This window comes from Poecilia latipinna, unplaced genomic scaffold (assembly GCF_001443285.1).
Source record: "Poecilia latipinna isolate Pla-1442-1.1 unplaced genomic scaffold, P_latipinna-1.0 Scaffold591, whole genome shotgun sequence".
Taxonomy (NCBI): domain Eukaryota; kingdom Metazoa; phylum Chordata; class Actinopteri; order Cyprinodontiformes; family Poeciliidae; genus Poecilia; species Poecilia latipinna.
In genome coordinates, this window is record NW_015113207.1 from 198,553 (window position 1) to 217,587 (window position 19,035).

The 19,035-nt window shown below is 38.4% G+C and overlaps 3 protein-coding genes across 5 annotated transcripts; all 3 read left to right on the forward strand.

The window, feature by feature from the left end:
- The first annotated feature begins 1,107 nt into the window (after nucleotides 1–1,107).
- On the forward strand, nucleotides 1,108–5,750 carry prps1b (phosphoribosyl pyrophosphate synthetase 1B). 2 transcript variants are annotated; one of them, XM_015042480.1, is made up of 7 exons: nucleotides 1,108–1,431; nucleotides 1,818–2,007; nucleotides 2,676–2,774; nucleotides 3,410–3,534; nucleotides 3,652–3,825; nucleotides 4,353–4,512; nucleotides 4,636–5,750. In XM_015042480.1, the coding sequence occupies exons 1-7, from the start codon at nucleotides 1,310–1,312 to the stop codon at nucleotides 4,726–4,728; spliced, it is 963 nt and encodes a 320-aa protein (XP_014897966.1). In that variant the 5' UTR covers nucleotides 1,108–1,309; the 3' UTR covers nucleotides 4,729–5,750. The 2 variants fall into 2 exon arrangements, with proteins under 2 accessions (XP_014897966.1, XP_014897967.1); XM_015042481.1 differs by having other exon boundaries at nucleotides 1,109–1,431; nucleotides 1,818–2,001.
- A 1,514-nt stretch (nucleotides 5,751–7,264) lies between these two features.
- On the forward strand, nucleotides 7,265–10,771 carry LOC106953597 (solute carrier family 25 member 53). The gene is made up of 2 exons (XM_015042482.1): nucleotides 7,265–7,341; nucleotides 8,929–10,771. Exon 2 carries the CDS (start codon nucleotides 8,936–8,938, stop codon nucleotides 9,809–9,811), a length of 876 nt encoding a protein of 291 aa, XP_014897968.1. The 5' UTR covers nucleotides 7,265–7,341; nucleotides 8,929–8,935; the 3' UTR covers nucleotides 9,812–10,771.
- Nucleotides 10,772–12,871: 2,100 nt separating this feature from the next.
- Nucleotides 12,872–17,348, forward strand: tmsb1 (thymosin beta 1). 2 transcript variants are annotated; one of them, XM_015042483.1, is made up of 4 exons: nucleotides 12,872–13,007; nucleotides 13,820–13,934; nucleotides 16,138–16,163; nucleotides 16,240–17,348. In XM_015042483.1, exons 1-4 carry the CDS (start codon nucleotides 12,894–12,896, stop codon nucleotides 16,264–16,266), a joined length of 282 nt encoding a protein of 93 aa, XP_014897969.1. In that variant the 5' UTR covers nucleotides 12,872–12,893; the 3' UTR covers nucleotides 16,267–17,348. The 2 variants fall into 2 exon arrangements, with proteins under 2 accessions (XP_014897969.1, XP_014897970.1); XM_015042484.1 differs by lacking the exon at nucleotides 16,138–16,163 and having other exon boundaries at nucleotides 12,897–13,007.
- Nucleotides 17,349–19,035: the final 1,687 nt, after the last annotated feature.

The following is a 19,035-nucleotide window of genomic DNA, read 5'->3' on the forward strand; positions in this document are numbered from 1 at the left end:
ATTATAATGTCCAATAAAATGTTGCACCATTGCCACCCTTTGTAGGCCATGTGTTAATTTGTGTTCGTCCTTACACATATCACGTACCAGGATTTAAATTATCATTCACAAATTTTTAATAGTCTTAAAGTTGTAACTTTTTGTTTCACTTCATTTGTTTAATGTTAGCTTGCTTTATTCATTCCAGCCTGGATCTATGAGCTGCAAGGAAACTAATTGTCCTGTCAAAGGATACTCCCACCTTAGCTATGGATCTGTGCAATTGCTCCAGGATTACTATGGCCCTCTTTGCTGCTTCTGACCTCTAAGGCCTTCACAGAACAGCATTTAATATTTAGATAAATCACATGCAGATTATTAACTAGGAATAAGTAGGGGATTGCCTATATTTTATCTTGTGGTATGGCCATAAAAAGGGAGCATAAAACAAATGCACACACACTTTCTCATGTGTCTTTTTCTTCCATTCCACAGTTCTGCACTACTTTATATTGAGTCAGTCACATAAAATTTAAATGAAACGCACTGAATTTTGTTGTAATAATATGACTATTTGAGAAAAAGTCAAACTGTTTTAATATTTCTGCAGGGCACTGCACAAAACACATCAGTTTATTATTTTATGTATATTTTGTAGTTTAATAGGCATCAGCTTGATAAAAACAAATTTACTTCAACCCCAAAAGGTTACAGTGTAGATATGGAAACACCAAGCCAGTCCCCAGATTCCTGAGCTGTATTTAGAAACAGAGCACAGAGGGGTGTGCCAGGCCATTGAAAGAAACACCAGTTTTATAGATCGGTTTATAAAAAGCGGATCAAAAAGGGCAATTTTCAGCATACTTTAATAACAATGTTAAAATCATGACTTTTAATTCTGTGGATCTTACAAATTATTTTAAAAAATACCGCATAGGATTTAAGTAAATAAATAAATAAAATAAAAATAAGAATAGTTTAATCCATAACAGCTGCATTCTGACAGGATTTCTCGTATTTTTCATTTGTTTCCTCAGTCAACAGCTTTCAGTGACCTCGCTCGCGCACGACACCCTTTTCAGTTTCCTTGTCCAGGATGACGTAATCGCGGCACAGCGTAAGCGAAAGCAGCGTGCGCGCCCCCTTCGACAATGAGCTGCACGCGCGAGGTGTGGGACATAATGGAGGATAGGTAGGGAAACTCTGCACGGCTCGGTAAAGAGTAGCTTATCAACTGTTGATATTTTTGTAATTGTTGCCCCTGACTCGAAGAGCTTCTCGCTGCCGCAGCCCGCCCGGTGTCGAACGACGACCCAAGCGACGCAACAAAATGCCGAATATTAAGATTTTTAGCGGCAGCTCCCATCCGGATCTTTCTCAGAAAATAGCCGATCGTCTCGGTCTTGAACTGGGAAAGGTTGTCACCAAGAAATTTAGCAACCAAGAAACATGGTAAGCTTTTTTTCAATGTTGCGTTAGAAATGGTAATTATGATTAAATGTCGTAACCTAGCGGTTTGTTAGCTGTTTATGAGAAGCGGTGTCACGGTGAAAATTGCCGCGCAGTGTTTTCAGGAACTTGTAGTCCACGCATGCTTCAGAACTCACAATAACTTGTCTAATGGACAAGTGTGAAGACCCCCAGCATTCAAACAGTTTAATCCACTTAAAAACCAAAAGAGTAGTGTCACATGAGTCTTCATTCTTGTCTTATCGTCACTGTGACCGTTGATAAGGCCAGACCACATGGGGACACAAGCCATTGTTTATTCTGTTTCATAAGTCCTGCTTGCTTGGCTCAAAGTGCTGTTTGTTTACTCACTTCTCTTCCTCTGGTAGCGTGGAGATCGGGGAGAGCGTCCGAGGGGAAGACGTTTACATTGTCCAAAGTGGCTGTGGGGAGATCAATGACAATTTGATGGAGCTGCTGATTATGATCAATGCCTGCAAGATTGCCTCAGCCTCCAGGGTCTCTGCTGTCATCCCCTGCTTTCCTTATGCGCGCCAGGACAAGAAGGACAAGGTGGGGGTGAGGGATATTTGTCTACTTACTTCTGTCATGCCATTTGCCACCCAGAATCATGACAAGAAGCCCACAGACATGTCCACCTGCAGTCAGCCCTTGAGGCGCATTTACTTTCAGTTTTGCCTGATTTTATCAGCTCCTTCAGATTGCACTGCTTAGTTCCCGCTTTCTTTCATTTGTTCATGTTCACTATTATTTCAGCCTTTAAATCACATCGCATGAGTGGAATGCATAGTGCATGTACGCACGCATGTCACTTAATTTGAACATAATCAAAAAGTGAATTTATTTTTATTAAATTATAGAGTGAATCAATTTTAAGTATTCATCAAATCAAGTGATGTAGTTCAACAGTTTATTTCGGTTTGTAAGCTGATGATGGATTATGAATAAGAACTTGAGTAAGTAAGTGCTTAATTACTTACTTATTAGGTAAGTAAGTATTACTTACTTAAAAAGTAAGTAAGTATTACTTACTTAAAAAGTAAGTAATACTTACTTATTAACATTATGTAAGTATCATTTTCCTGCATTTAGTGTAGTCTTTTATCAATTTCATCCTTTTACTGGTACGACTGAAGCCTAGTGCTGAGCCTTATTTTTAGAAATGAGCCATGCCTGCTAGATTTTTTTTTATTCCATGTGACTGAGGAGATCTGTTTTCATCGCAGAGCCGGGCTCCTATCTCTGCCAAGCTGGTGGCCAATATGTTGTCTGTGTCGGGCGCAGACCATATCATCACAATGGACTTGCATGCCTCACAGATACAGGTGGGTTACACGAGCTTGAAACATGGCTAGTCTAACTGGATTTTATTCAGTCTTTTAGCTGTTTTTGTTTTGACTTTCTGTACCTGTTTGTGTCTTGCTTTTTTTCTCTTTTATTTTAGCAGTAAACGTGGCACAGCTAGTTTTACTTCCAGTTGCCGCTAAACAGCAGGTTCTCACGCCACTTCTATCCTAGCCTGCTTTATGAGGGCGTTTTTGTTGACTTCTGCCCAGTTTTACTTCGAAGTAAAATAAACAGTGTAACATGGCTTCATTTTAGTTAGAAACTATAACGACTTGGTGTCAGGTGAAGATCTTCACTTGTCCTGTCTTTTCTGTTTGACTCCGATGGTCATGGTGATACAGAGCACATATTTCTTAACGTAGCGTAAAATCTGTTCAAAATTTGATTGATAAAGTTTTTTTTGTCTCTGTAGTCATGCCAGAAAACACACTTAAATGAGACATTTTCCATAAACAGTCTTAAGGGTACTGATGGTACCTTTTGGCTTGGCACACGTTGCACATATGCAAATCAAATTTTGCATATGAATTTGAATTTGAATTTGCATAGTTGTCAGCAGAGTGAGAAGTAAATCCATGAGAACTGACCAGAGTGTTTATTTATCTTTTTCCAGGGATTCTTTGATATCCCTGTGGATAACTTGTACGCAGAGCCAGCTGTCTTGAAATGGATCAAGGAGAATATCCTTGAATGGAAAAATTGCATCATTGTGTCACCTGATGCAGGAGGAGCTAAGAGGTATGCCAGGTTTAGCTTCAGTGTATTTATTTTTTTTTGACAGAAAAAAAAAAAGCCCTAACAAACCATTTGAAGTGATTACCTTCAGCTTGTGAACTCTGTGTCCTCCCTCTGCAGGGTCACCTCGATTGCGGACAGGTTGAATGTGGATTTTGCTCTAATTCACAAGGAGAGGAAAAAGGCAAACGAGGTCGACCGTATGGTCCTTGTCGGAGATGTGAGGGATCGCGTTGCGATTCTGGTGGATGACATGGCTGACACCTGTGGGACAATCTGCCATGCTGCTGATAAGTAAGCTGCATCACATTGCTTTTTAAGTAAACCTTGCTCTTATTTAGTCTGCAATATACTCTGGGATAATTTTCCAGGTCTGTATATGTATGGAAAATGAAAATAGGATATTAAAAAAAATATTTGTTTCCTGATTTTATTAGGTGTAACATGCTCTAAAACTTGCATCCATCCATCCATAAGGATGGATGGATGCAAGTTTTGTCTTTTGTTTTGTCTATTCATCCATCCATCTCTTCAACTGTTCATTTCTTTGTCTATTCTGTGTTCTACTGTCATCCATCTTTTCTTTCTGTCATTCATATCTTCCATCCATCCCTCCTACAGTGCAGTTTTGTAATTATCCTTTAAAATACATTAAAAAAATTGTGTCTAATTAGATAAACTGACATTTTGACATGAAAAAAATGTGGAGGGACCCTGAAGAAAGTGTGCAGCCCTACAGGAGGCCTAGGCCTTTGTTAATTAAGCTCAGGGAGAACTGCATTTGTTTTCAGCAATGCCCTGTGCTCTTTCTTTCACTCTAGACTCATCTCTGCTGGTGCCACAAAGGTTTATGCCATCCTGACCCACGGCATCTTTTCTGGTCCAGCCATTTCACGCATCAACAACGCCTGTTTTGAAGCCGTTGTCGTCACCAACACAATCCCTCAAGAGGAGAAGATGAAGCATTGCCCCAAAATACAGGTTTGAGATTAAAAAAAAAAAAAGACAGCGCAAGGGGATTTTATTTTGTGATTCAGACACTTGAGTTAGATGGACAGTTTTTTGCAATCCAGCTCTGGCAATACGTTTCTTTTCTTCCTCCAGGTGATAGACATCTCCATGATTCTAGCAGAGGCCATTCGCAGAACTCACAACGGGGAATCCGTGTCTTACCTTTTCAGCCACGTCCCCCTGTAGCAACGCCGTCATCTGTGCTCAGTTAATACCAAATACGAGAAGAGGGAATGCCCCCAAACACTACCATTAACAGAGCTGTTCTGCTAATTAACGACGCTGACAACAACCAATGAATGAATCAGCCGTCATGTCTGTTACTAATGCAACCCCCCCCACCCCCACTGTCCGCCCGCTTCACTCGCCACCCTCCACCCTTTAAGTGGCACCCCTTGATGTTCAGGGAGCCGACGCAAGCGCAAGCTACCAGTTTTAGACAGGCTTATTTATGTGTATGGGTAAATGAAGTATTTATCCACTGTGAACTTTGTGTTTCTCTCAGTGCATTTAACTCATGGTTTTCTCCTGATCGTCGTGTCACTTTGTTGTCAAAGAGCTTCTATAAATATCCCCGGCAGGTTCCAGTGCTCAGGAGAAGCGTCTGTTATATAAAGCTGTTACATTGTGCTTTCTGTTACAATGAACGGGTGTAGTTTCTCTGTTGCTTGAAAGGATTACAGTTACTCCATTTGAATGTGCATTTAACTAGTTTACAGTGCCACTGAAGCTCCACTCAACCAAGAGTGCCTCAAAAGTCTGAAATGAAATTGAATTCCCCTCCAAGTCTTCTACTACTCTCCCTTTTCTTCTCCCTTTGCTTTTAGTTTTCTCACTGATGAACCGTTTTCAGGTGTCTTAGCAGGCTGAAAATGAGATCTTTTTAGGAGGTTTCTTTCAACTCTTGAGGTGCCCTCATTGAGTGGGGAATGCCCAGTGTCTCCAAAGTTTCATTTTTAATCTTTTATTTGGAGTCTAAAATGAAGATAAAGAAGGTTTTTAGCTTGGGGTCTCTGCGGGCTGGAGCTTCCTTCAGAAATCTTCACCTGCTATTTTTGTGTTTTTGTTTTGTTTTGTACATCTGGAAGGAAAAAAAAAGTTGTCATTAATGTGCAAAACTCAAGTTTTTGTGTTCTTTTACAGTAGAAAAAAAGGAATGCACCAAGTGTTTGAGCGATGCATTCTCAATAAATTTGAATATGCCAAAACTAAATCTCTGGTTTCTTTTATGCTAAGTCAGTCACTGTTGAGAGATGGAGCTTACGTTGCATCACATTGCAAAAGTTTTCAAACCAGCTGAGATTTTTCTGGTTTTCTTGCGTAACAGCCGCAAACGTTTGTACTGTTCTGTCAGTGCAGATTTGCAAACATGAAGAAAAAGTGTATTAGGCTTTTGAGTTAAAAGCTTTGTAAATTCATGGTTGGGATGAAAAAAAATAGATGGAGTGAGCTCTTGCCTGCATTCATTGTGGAAAGTATGTTTATACTCCAAACACAGGAGCTTCATGCAGGTCTGGCAAGTTCAGAAGGCTTTCTCTGATTATCCAAGTCTATTTTCTAACAAAATGCTTTTTTTCTCTTAGTTTGTGCTTGCATGTGCAAAAATGAAAACCCGTTTTTTTCTTCTTTGGTAACGTTCTTCAGACAGACATGCAGGAAGTGAAACTATTAATCTTCATTGCAGAAGCATAACTATTATCTAAACAATAGATTTTAATGAGTCGAGATGCCTTTCAAGTTATCACAAATGACATCATTAGAAGCGTCACCTACATTCTGTAGTCACAATTCAAGATATCTCATACTTGGTAGTCAAAATTAAATTTTTAGATATCTGAATGAAGAAATTGTGCATAAGCCTCCCTGCGTATGAGCAGTACAAACAGCTGCCTGCAGAATCTTAGGTGTGCACAAAACTGTCAGACAATGCCACACAATGTAGAAAGAACTCATTAGTTTGGAATATGGAGAGAATGCAAACTTCCTGAACCTTAAAATCTGCAAAGAATTTTCTATGCATTCTTTTCCGACAAACACATTATACTCATTGCACTTAAAACGAGTTTGAAAAGCTGCTCTGTCAACCCATTCCCAATCTGAAAATGATGGATTATCAAAAATCTATTTTTGATATATGTATCTCTAAGTAAGTTTTACCAAGTCATTATTTTGCTTTTAATATATCTGCAATTTAATTTCCACTAGCCAAATCTAAGATATCTCTAATTAGAATTGTGACTAGTCAGAATAAAAAGGAGATATCTCAAGTTTTCTTTAGTCATAATTTAATTTATATATAATTCACAGATAGTCAGTAATTCATTGTAAATCTTAAACTGAAGACTATTGGACTGCAACTAAACCTGACATAATTTATACTAGTCAGAATGTAATTATGTTAGGAGAAATTACTCAAACACGCATTTTGTGTCGTTAAAAAATTATAAATATGTCTAGTCATCGGACATGTGGAGTGTAAGTATGGTGAAGTCGATTTTATGCTTAAATGGCCTGCCATACAATAGGCATTATTTTATAGAGCTCTCAAACGAGGCTGCTGGTGATTTATCGTTTAGATTACATTAATAGATTGTCAGCACCGTTATTACGTAAAATGTCTAAAGCAAAAAGGTCTAGATTAACACAAATCTTGTGTCTCACTCTGGCGAATTACGCGATGATGTAGTTGACTGATTGGTGACGTAACCAATCCGTAAATCGAGGTGGGCGGCTCCGAGACACCGGCGGATTAACCTCAAGCATCCTGTTATTTTTAAAGCCGCGCCTCATATAGAAACGGTAAGTCTCCTTCTGTTTTGAAATGCTGAAATATTAAATTCGTCCATTGTGTCGTCCACTGGAAGTGAAACAGACGTTTGTGCGGCCTTAATTAAAAAAACAAAACAAAAAAAACGGTGCAGGATTTAATTGAGACCACATTTAGCCACTTCCATCTTTTGTGTGACTGACGACTGTAAGCGCGTTCATAAAAAAATTAAAGGAGTTTCGTTTCATGCACATGACATGCTGTTAGAATATGTTCTCATCTTAACTTGTCTTTGAGTTATTCTGTGTTATGCGTTCATGTTTTCTAATTTACTTTGAAAGGTAAAGCTACAAGTTCTATATCCTGTCACTTTGTTCATGTGCATGTTGTACTGCTGTTGTCCACCAGGGGGCAATGAGAGTGAGTTCTTGTGTAAAGGCAGCACTGTTCTAACAAGTGATATAGAGATGAAGTTAACCGAAGGCTGAACGTTAGCAATAAAGTGAACACAGCTATCTAACGAAAAGAAGTGTGATTCATTTTAAAGATGACTACTGAACAAGAAAACACAACACATGCACATGGCATGCAACTTAACGTGATGGGTTTTTTTTTCTTTTCTTTCTTTTCAGAATCTTTAAATACGTTTCTGTATTGTACGTTACCTTTAACGACATTTACTTTTTGAAATAAGTGTTTAGATTGATTTAAAAACTAACAGAATCAATTGAAAAAAACAGGAAAGGGGGGCACTCATCACCAGGGGTGAATTCAGGCGGAAGCTGGGCTAGAACCAGTTGTTCTCTCTAACCCAGTTGTTCCCAGACCTGGTCTTCAAGCTTCTCTTCTCCTTCATGACTTATGTGTCTCCTGACTTGCTGCCACACATCTAACTTTAATGACAGGGTGATTAACAGGCTTCAGCAGCATTAGATGACATGCAGAGGAGATCACACAATCATTTGAATCAGGTGTCTCTGTTCCAGGTGAGCTAACATATGGAGGTCAAGGGGCCTGAAAACCAGGATTGGAAACTACTGCTGTAGCCATACAAGTTTCATTTGTGCATGGAAAATACAGCAGACTGACAGCTCCAAAGCTTTTAAGCCTTTACTCTAGTATTTCAGGAAAAATACCAGAATGAGAAATACTATTTATCTTTTCTAAAGAGTAATTTATAAATGTAGTATATTCCTACAAATGTCTTTATTCCTGATAAGTAAGAATCATCACTGCTGAGTGCATGCCTGTTATACTTATTGGCAATTGACAGCATGAAAGCCTTGTTATGGAGACTTGACCCCTTTGGTGCCACTCCTTGCTACATAATTTGTGGTGCTAAAATTAATCTCGTCCAGTCTAATGGGCTGTGAGTGGAATAAATGGGCATCTATGTTTAATAATATCTTTGACCCAGGGAAACACAATGTCTAAATAATTAATAAAATTGTTTATTTGAGATGACAAAAAAATTTGTCCTAATTGCTTCTTTATGTTGTTTTTTTTTAATATTGGATTTTATTTTATAGAATCAATGTACAAACATTGTGTTCTCTGCTGAGCTCGTCTCGTATCAGTGCAAGACTAACTAACACGATTTGCAAATTTAATTTTCCAAGCTCTGGGATGGCAGGAAGCCCTGATCACGAACAAGAGGATGGAGGCTCTCAGAACACAATCATTCGCCTTCAAAGCTACTTACACGGAGGAACCTCCAGCTTGCTGTCAACGCTCCCCACCGTTTTTGTCTTTCCCGTCTACAAGACCATTTTCCGTCAGCAGATCCACAACGCCCCGGTGCACCAGGCGGTGGGACAGCTCTACAAAGAGGGCCCTCTCAAGCTCTATCGGGGCGTGGTCCCACCGCTCCTGATGAGGACCCTGAACGGCACGCTCCTCTTCGGCCTCCAGGACACACTCCTCCGTCATCTTTCACCGTCAACCACCACCTCTGCCGCTGCCCTGCCTGCTCTGGCTGGATTTGGGGCAGGTGTTGTGGAAGCCGTGGTCTTCACTCCATTCGAGCGAGTTCAGAATGTGCTGCAGAATGGCCACAATGACAAGCATCTGCCGTCCTTGAGGAGTGTTCTCATGAAGTTGAAGGTAGAAAGGATTAGCCAGGGCTATTACAGAGCCTTCCTGCCCATCGCAGCCCGCAACGCCTTCGGCAGCTCCCTGTATTTTGGCCTGAAGGGGCCTGTGTGTGCCGTTGTGGCGGGACAGGGACTCTCCCCCCTGGTCTCCTCATTCGTCTCGGGAACGGTGACCTCGATGGTAATCAGCTTGACTCTGTACCCTCTGTCTGTGCTGGTAGCAAACATGCAAGCACAGGTGGGAGGAGAGGTTAAGAGTGTCACTGCATGTTGGAGGCAGCTGTGGAAATCTCGGAATCACAGCTTGATTTCGTTGTATCGAGGAGGGAGCCTTGTTATCCTGAGGTCATGCGTTACGTGGGGAATCACCACAGCTATTTACGACAGACAACAGAAAGGATCCTCCTAAACGTGGATGCTGAAAGTTATTCTGCGTAAAACCTGCTTCTCATTAAGTGCAAATATGATAAAAGGCTTTGTTCTTCTGATTATGTCAAGTTTTAGTAGGTTTTTGAAGTCTAGGCCTTTCTTACAGAAGAAATTCTGATTCGTCAGAGTAAAACTCAGGTGTTCCAGATCTCAGTTAAAATTACTCCGGGACCTGTGACTGTGTTAGAGCCGTTATTTGAAAGAAAACTGATGATTGTTTTCACAGGAAACTGAGGTTGGAGGCAGTGGGATTCCTTTGTGCAACTTGTACAGAGAATTAAATGTTGAAAGTATTTCTCAACAAAGTAACTCATGGATAGGAAAGTCTAATAGTGAATGTTATTCCGATTGCAAGTGAAACAACATTCACTTGCAATTGAAATGAATGTAATTTTACTGTTTTTTTTGTTTGTTTGTTTGTTTTTTGTTTTTTACACTTCCTTTAGTTTTCTGCAGTTATTCTGACTGGCAATGCTAAATGTCTTGTTCAAAGTATCTGTTTATTGGTGGAGCACCAACTTCTACATCCAGTTCCTGTTTAAATAATCATCAGTTTCTTTGTATATAACCACCCAATGCAAACATGGTTGATGAAACATCATAAAACATTTTTTTTTGTCATTTCAGTTGTAAAACATTAAAAATTGGATTTATTCTTGGACCAACGTGGCTCCAACCTCTGGGACCAATTAATCTTGATTTGTTATGAATGAAATACAAAGAAAATGATTTCCTCCATGTTAAATGTGAACTGCTTATAACAACCTAACTTAAAAATACTGACTGATCTCTTTAAATCATTGTAGCACATCTACCTTGATGAAAACAACATGCTGCCTGTGTTGTGTCCAACATTGCAAACTAATGTCACTACTGCCAAGAAGCTTTGGTGAATATTTCTCATGTTCCTCAAGTCTTATGCAGATTATGGTGCTGTTTTTTTTTTTTTGTTTGTTTTTTTTGTTTTTTTTAAACGCCTTTGTTCTTGTTGACTTTTAGGGGAATTTGTGCTCATTGCAATGCTGTTACATATTTGTTAAAGATATAGTCTGGCATTTTTACTAATAGAGTGGTTAGCTGGAGAACACAGCCGGTGTCTTTATTGAACAAATGTGATCAGATAACCATGCAGTCACTTAACTTTATATGTAAAACAAACAAAAAGCAAAGAGTTTGCCTTTAAATGCATGTTGACTGAACATTAATTAAGACAATGTTACATACAGTGCAATATCAAGACACTTCTATATGTCCTGTAAGTAATGTTGTTGTTGTTGCTATGAGGTTTGTCAAATAAGGTAGGTAGCAGCTTAAGACGTGGTTTACAGGCACCCAGAAAAAACCAAGTTAACAGTAAATCATAATGTTGTAAACCAACTGCGTCAGTTTGACCTTTTAATTATTTATTGTCTTCCGCATTGTGAATTTAAATTAATCTTAAATGATTAGGAATTTTTATGCATTTTGTATCTGGTTGTTGTTTTTCAACTGATTTTTGAATAATAAACTCTGTTGGCCTTTAAAAGAAATCTTTAGTCCTTATTTACAGTTTTCATGTAGAAATACAGATAAAACTACATAATTACTTATAGTGTAAAAAAAAAACAGCCATTTTTCACTGACTGACATAAATATGTTGCTATACATTTCTGTGAAAAATAGGACACCCCATTAAGTATTTAATTTTTTTTTTAAATCAAGAAATGTTCACAATTCAAAATCTAATCAAATTTTTTTTAAGTCTGGAAAAACAGAGAAATGTACATGGAAACAGACAACAAAAATTTACATTGTTTCACTCATAAGACAAAGATTATCTACAAAAATCTGTATTCTACCTGAGGAGGAAGTTTGGTTTCTCTACCTCCTCATAATGAGTGTTGCTCCCTTTAGTCACTTTCAGTTGAGATGTATTTGAGGGGTTGCTTGCCTGCACAACCAGTTTCAGATCACCCTATGTACAGCATGTCAATGAAATAAAAACCTGGGCTTTGACTAGTCCCTTTTGACTAGATAGATTTACTAGAATGCTTTAGGTTACTGTCATATTGAGAGCACAGTCCTGCTTAAGGATTAAACTTTCTTGCAAATGGCCTCCCTGCTGCACAACGCTGATGCTAGTGTCTGATTTGTGGTTTATGATGTGACCATTTTTAAATTGCTGGTGTATTATTTATTTATATGTTTTTATGTTTGGACTCCATTTGACCATCTAAGATCTTACAGGTTTAGAGGTCTCAACCAAAAACATCTTAGGTGAACAGGTTGTTTGGTTGGACATTTATATATTTTCAATATTTCCTTGGCTTTGGAACTATCATAGACAGTAGCAAGAATGAAAAGCACAAAAACGGTCTGATCAAAGATTTACCTAATCATTCTGAAGTGATTACAGAAGATTTGTGAATAAGGGATACTTAGTCCAAAATATTATTTAGCTGCCTGTTTAAATCAATATTATTCTGTTCTTATTCTTCTCTCATAGCTATAAAAATTTATATAAATATATATATTAATGTTCCCTACATAAACTTTGGGGAGTTGGTGTGTGTTTGGTTGTGTGTGAAGTGCAATTTCCGTGCATTTAAGTGCATTTATGCTGCAAGACCCACCTCTGTATTGAAGTGCTGAGTAACAGTGAACCAGCACTACCACTTCGCATCGGATCAATATACCATGCTCGCTTTTTTCCTCATCAAGATGCAATAGTAAACTAATCTGATCAATTATGCATTGCTGCATTTTCTTTCCGTCATCCATTATCGGCTAGTGGTGTCATGTCAAATGAAGTCCACTAGATGGAGATGTCGTAAAAGATTAAAAATTACAATTCTACGTATTAAAATATGTACGCTTGTACGTACGATTCTAAAAACCGTCGCTTCTCTTGCAATAGGTAGGAGAGATAAAGAAAATAATAAAAAAAAGGTTTATATAAGCAACAAATTGTGATAACAGGACGGCTGGTGGAAGTACACTAAAGTGTAATATGACGCATGTCCAGTTGACATGCTTCCCCCCCTGATGTGTGGGAGCCAATGAGAAGCAGAGCGATAGTGTCCATGTTGGCGTGCAGAAGGGCGTGTTGTCCCTATTTAAACTCCGAGCTTTGCACAGATTACACACAGGCGCATCTTACCTGGAGAGGACCGTCTCACAGAGCACCGCTGTACCAGGTAAAAAACAGCTTTTTACCATTTCTATCATTTGACAAATTAAACTTTGTGCTTTACAAAAAAATAATAATACAGAATCAGTGTAATCTGAAATAAATGATTTTCTGTTTATGAGGTCTCACGAGTCTTTGCCAGGTGTTATATAACATTTTTGCTGCAGGCCACTACAAAGCAGTGTTGTTTTAGCATGCGAATTGCACGGTTATACCGTTCAGCTATACCTGGCACTCCTGCATTCTTCACTGTAAGGGAAGCTTGACTAATAAATGTCTTCACTGTAAGGGAAGCTAGACTAATAAATCACTTAATGCTATTGTTTTGTCGCATCGTGCATCCGCTTGTTTGTACATTTCATGTGGTTCAGAATTTAGCCATGCAGATAAGATTTCAGTGGGTTGGCAATATCCCACAAAGGTTGTGCCTTTAATTTGCATGCACAATGAATACTTGGGTAGTTTTTTTTTTTTTTCCTGAAATAAGTATTAACCTAATTTCAAATTACACATTTCAATATCCACACACAAATGCAAATCAGTGGGCAGTTTCATCATTTTACCTCCCAATTCAGTTTACCTCACCGTAACGGTGAAATGTGTGAACCGAATCCTAACAAAAGCTCTCTGTTGAGGTTTTTGCATAATATCTGACTAGCCTACGTGTTATGCCTCCAAAATAGACCTCTATTGAAATTTTTTTTCTCAACCTAGGTGTAACTTAGTTTTTTTCCCCCCCACTCTCTATGGGCGTGCGCTGCAGATTGTTTGTCCATATGCGCCTCACATTTGCATACGTCTTCCCCTCTTTTCACACAGAACTCTTCCAAAATGGGCGACAACAACCCAGTCAATCAAGAAGTGGAGCAGTTTAACAAGCAGAAGCTCAAGAAGACGAACACAGAAGAGAAAAACCGACTCCCAACCAAGGAGGGTAGGTGTTAAAAGTGGAAGGAGAGCAGAGGACGGGGGAGTTGGTTAACAAAAGTTGGTCTTGTCCACACCTGCTTCAAATTTTACCTTTTCTTTACTTGGCTTCAATGTGCTTCAACTCCTCCCTTCCTAGCCTTATGAGAGGCAAACATTGCATCACATATCAGAAGGGTGTACACACCCAGCCACCTGAGAGCAAATCCCTCTTTTCTATGAAATGTCGATGCATAATGCCGCCCACAAGTGCATTATGCAAGTGATTGATTTATATGTGCCTGTTTTATCTTTTTACAGTTATTATAAATTTTATGACCCTGAAGAGCTTCCTTATTTCTTGATTAGTAAGAGGAGAAAATGTACAGGGTTTTTTTTGTGTGTGTGTATGTGTGTTTGTTTTCTTTACATAGCACTAAATAGCAACCATGCAGGAGAGTAATTCATTCAGGATCTCTTTTTGCATGTGAAAAGTGTCTCAAAATGTTCATTCTTTGCCACCAGGGTCCCAGAGGCTGATCTACCTCTTTCTTAGTCTAAATCTAGCCCAGACTGGTGTGTCACAGGGGAAGCGGGGAAACAGGAGGCTCTGCTGGCACATGTTCATTTTATGAGTTTCTTACTGGAACACTTCATAAAAGGAGGAAGATAAATGTATGGCCGCCATAGCACAATGGGAGCATTGAATTCACTGTCCTCTTCAAAACAGGATGATGGGAGGATTTAAGACCATAGACACTAGAGTAATTAATGCAAAAATATTTGATAAGGATGTTCATATCTCTATGTACCTCCAGTCAGTTATTGAAGATGCTGCTCATGCCTGGTGGTTGGTTTAAAGTTTAGGTAATAATTAGCTGAAGGCAAAGTTGTTTTTTTTCTGAATGAGTAACTTATATTTAGACTATTTAGGCAGCTCTTATGAGTTTTTTTTTTTTTTTTTCCCAACACAACCTCTGAAGGCTCGCTTTAAATAATACGTGATTTTTCTTTCTGTTCATATCTTTCATAAATTTTGTTAAAATGGCCCTTTGGACCACTGATAATTTAGGCTTTCTGTTATGGCTTACTGTTGTGAAAGCCACAGAAGAAGTTTTTTTTTTTTTTTTTTATGCCTATATTACATTTTGCTTTGCATTTATTAGAGGCAAAAAGGAACAAAAAAAAGAGTAAAGAAAAAATAACAAACTCATTTACTTTTGCTTTCTTAAATAAGCACTCATTGCAAAAATAATACCCTATAAGACTGTTTGGCTAGTATTACATTTTTATCTGAGAAGACATTGTTTCCTCTGACACACCCCTGGTTGTGCTCTCCACCAATAGGTGTGTCAATACCAAGCCCTTTCTCAGTCAGTACCCACAGTGAAATTTGTCCTATGTTGCTCTGACTTTGTCTGCCTGAATCTCAGATAAAATACCATTAAAATTAAGTTTAGAAAGAAGAAAGCGACATGTGTAACTTAAGTATTCAAGGTGACTGGAAGGCCACAACTTCAAAATAGAAAACATTGTATGAAAACCAAAAAATATGTAAATATGTTTTAGTACTTCTTCTGCAGTACTTTAGAACTCACTTGATGCACAATTTGTACCTCATGAACAAAAGTAAATTTCATCCCATTGATCCTAGTATACGTCCACTATTCGGCAAGGGAGTACATCAGAATGGAAACGTATGCTCCAAAGGCCGAACAGAACCTGACGTTCCTCAAAATCCATTTCATTTCCTTACATTAGACCCTCTTCCAATGCGCCAGTTTGCATAGTAAGACGGGAAACATTGGGACAGCAGTTTTAGATTGAAGTGCTAGTTTGTGGTATTTTACAGGAGCGCTTCTTCATCTGTGTTCCACGCACACCTGATCATTTCTGGAAACACAGAGGTTGAAACGTCTGACACTGGAATGCAGTTCAGAAAATTTATGTGGAAAACCGTCTGTTGTGGGAGTTGCTATATAAACATGACTACTCTACTACGGTAGAGTACTTGTTTTTAGGGTTAAAATACTCTAGAATTTTAACCCTACCCTACTGGTTAAAATTCTAGAGTATTATAAATACCATAAACCTATATAACATATCTACAATCTAATGGGTTTTCATAGGAAAACCCGTTAGATTTTTCTTAAAAAAAAATTATGTCAATAGTGACATTTTTTTTTCTTTCCTGTTTCTCCTTTCAACCCTGCATAAACCTTCTTTGACAGCAGGTTGTGAACAAAAATATTTGACTGTAATCTTATATTTTACAGTTTGAAAGTCATTCCCAAGATACAGTTCTCATCAATCTGTCTTTTGTGCTCACACAGAAATCGAAGAAGAGAAGAAGGCCATGAAAGAGGGGAACAACTGAAACACTCCTGCCATGATTTTTCTTCCTGCTTCTTCTGTCCTTCTCGATCACCTTGCTTGTCTTCCAGTTCAGAATTCTACATCTACATCTTTACTGCTGTCTGCCGTGTTTAGTGGAAATGGGTTTAAAGGTTGCTCAAAGCGACTGAATGGTCTCAACGTAATCCAACTTGTATCTAAATGTAACGGGTGCTTCTTGTGCTCTCTTTCTCAAGATTTTACACAGTGTTGAACCGAAGGCAGTAAATTGTGAGTGTTGGACGCATACTTAGACAAAAATTAAAATGCAAATGTACTGCAATGACGTAATTCACTGTTGCTAATACCAAAAGTATGCCTGTAAATTGTGCATTTAATGACAATGTAGAGAAGAATAAAGGGGGGAAAAAACATATTTTTGTTTTAATAAAAAATCTACGTGACAAATGTGTTGCTTAATATGAGCCACTGTGTTATCTGTTCAAAATTCACTTTTAACATGTCAGATGTTGTAATCATTCAAGAACCATAAGAGTTTTGTCAAAACATGCCTCTCATTTTTTACATTCCAACACTTTCAATCAGATGTTCTTAGATCTAAATATCAAGTAAACTGAGAACACACAATGACCAGAGATTTCTTTTGCACAGTACTTTAGTAAAATAATAATCATCTCATACAAAATTGCCACCGTCGGTTATTAGATGGTGCAGGATTCAATTTAAAACCTTGTTTTGGTTTGCCTTACTTAATCTTGTCTGGTAATCCTGGGTTTGATATATGTTCTGTTTACTTTTTTTTTTTTTTCTTAAAAAACATCGGTTATCTCCTTCGCAAGAGCTGGAACCAAAATATTTATGTTGTTTTTGTGTCGTCAGCATTCTGATGAAGGTCATTCTTCCACCCACAGGTCTGGGCTTGCAGGGACAGAAGAGTGGTTAAGAATATATTTCTATCTGAGCTGGCAGAACAATTTGTGTCTTAGGTTTTTCAGCCTAAGTTTTAATTTCTAAATGTAGTGACATATTTTGTGACTCTTGCATTTGCTGTTCTTCCTAAATGACGGAATACACGGAACAGAGCAAACTTGTGTTTGAGTTTCTGCTGAATGCGTCCAGACTGATTTCTTCTCCCAGACTTTCATTTTTTTGCAAATAGCTTAAACTTGTGCAGGGTTTTTCCACACCATCCCTGTTGGGACATGCTTTTCTGATAGCATGCAAGTACATGACAGGAAAAATCCTCCATGCAAACTACTTTGGTCATTTTACATTACTGTGGAGTAAAATTGTCCCACTCTACTTTGCATGGTTGTTTTAATTCAGCATGAACTGAGATTTTTGAACATGGACTGATGGTTTGAGATCACAGTATCTCAGATTAATTGAAGTCCATACCTTGATTAGGCCATTCCAACACCTTCTTGTTACCTTTTGTTGACACACTGAAAGGTGCACTTGCCATGTGCTTTGAATGATTGTTTTTTTGTTTGTTTTTTTGTTTGCTCTTTTGCGAAACTAACAATAATCTACATTCTTCTTTAGCTTTAGATCACAGAATGATGGTCAGACATTCTTGAGGACTTTTTGGCACCAAGCAGAATTTATGGGTCCATCAACTGCAGCAAGACATCCAGGTCCTGAAGAGGCCTCAGGATACCATAGACCGGGGGTGGCAAACCTGCGGCTCTTTGATACTAACATTTCCCACACTCATTGAAGGCAGCACTGACAAAAGCAGCATAACGTGAAGGGTGTGAAATTTTAAGCTAGTGCTACAAGTCTGCAATAGTTGTCGGAGAGGTTGAGAGACTTTAGGTCAGGGGTGGTGAACCAGTTCAGCATTAAGAGCCAAATAAAGCTCATTATCACCACAAAGAGCCTCACAATACTTTCAAGATTAGCTTTACCGCATAGCTAGCTGAAACAGCTTTTTTCATAGTCCCTAATGCTTTAGTGGGACACCTGGTAGTATTCTTTTTTTTTTTTTTTTTTTTTTTTTTACAAGTGTCTTTAGATGTGGTTTATAACTGTTTGAACACAACTCTTTCACATGTGTCAGTGAAAACAACATTCACAGAAATACAGAGACCTGTTGAGGAAAGCTGCCATGGAAACAGATTTTATTCCTAAATGATTCAGCTTCCGTCTATCTATCGCCTAACCAAAAATGGCATTGAGTCATTCTCTTTTCTCTATTCAGGATTCATGTTTTGAATCCTGAAAACATATGCCAACTGAGACAGGTGACTTCTACAGCGATTCTCTTTTTTTTCCTCTCTTGGATCAGTCCTTGATGACCTACAGCAATAATTTTGGTATATTAGCCTTTGCTACAAAGGTTCAGAATTTGTTCCTTGTTTTCTGTTCTCCATCCTACTCACACTGGTAGGATGGAGTACTAAGAAATAATCCTTCCTAGGGTGATGTCAAAGACTTGTTTTTTATTGGTTCTAAAACCTACTTGGAAGATAATGTGTTAGATAGATTAGCTCATTCACAGCTGTAAGATGGTTCTATCTAAATATTTTCTCAATTTTAACGGTCTAGAAGCAATCAGGCCAGAGTTATGTGGTCAAAGATGTCTTGCTGAGGTTTGAGGACAGAGAGGAAGGAGGAGACTGCTTTGAGATGGTTGAAAAGTAACAGTAGTTCAAATAGCCACACTGTCCTGAACTGGGCTAGCTAATTCCAAAATTGGATACTAAAAGATCAGAACAATGTTGTCTGGCCTGATTTGTTTCCATTTTAGCTGTATAATTCAAATGGTAGGG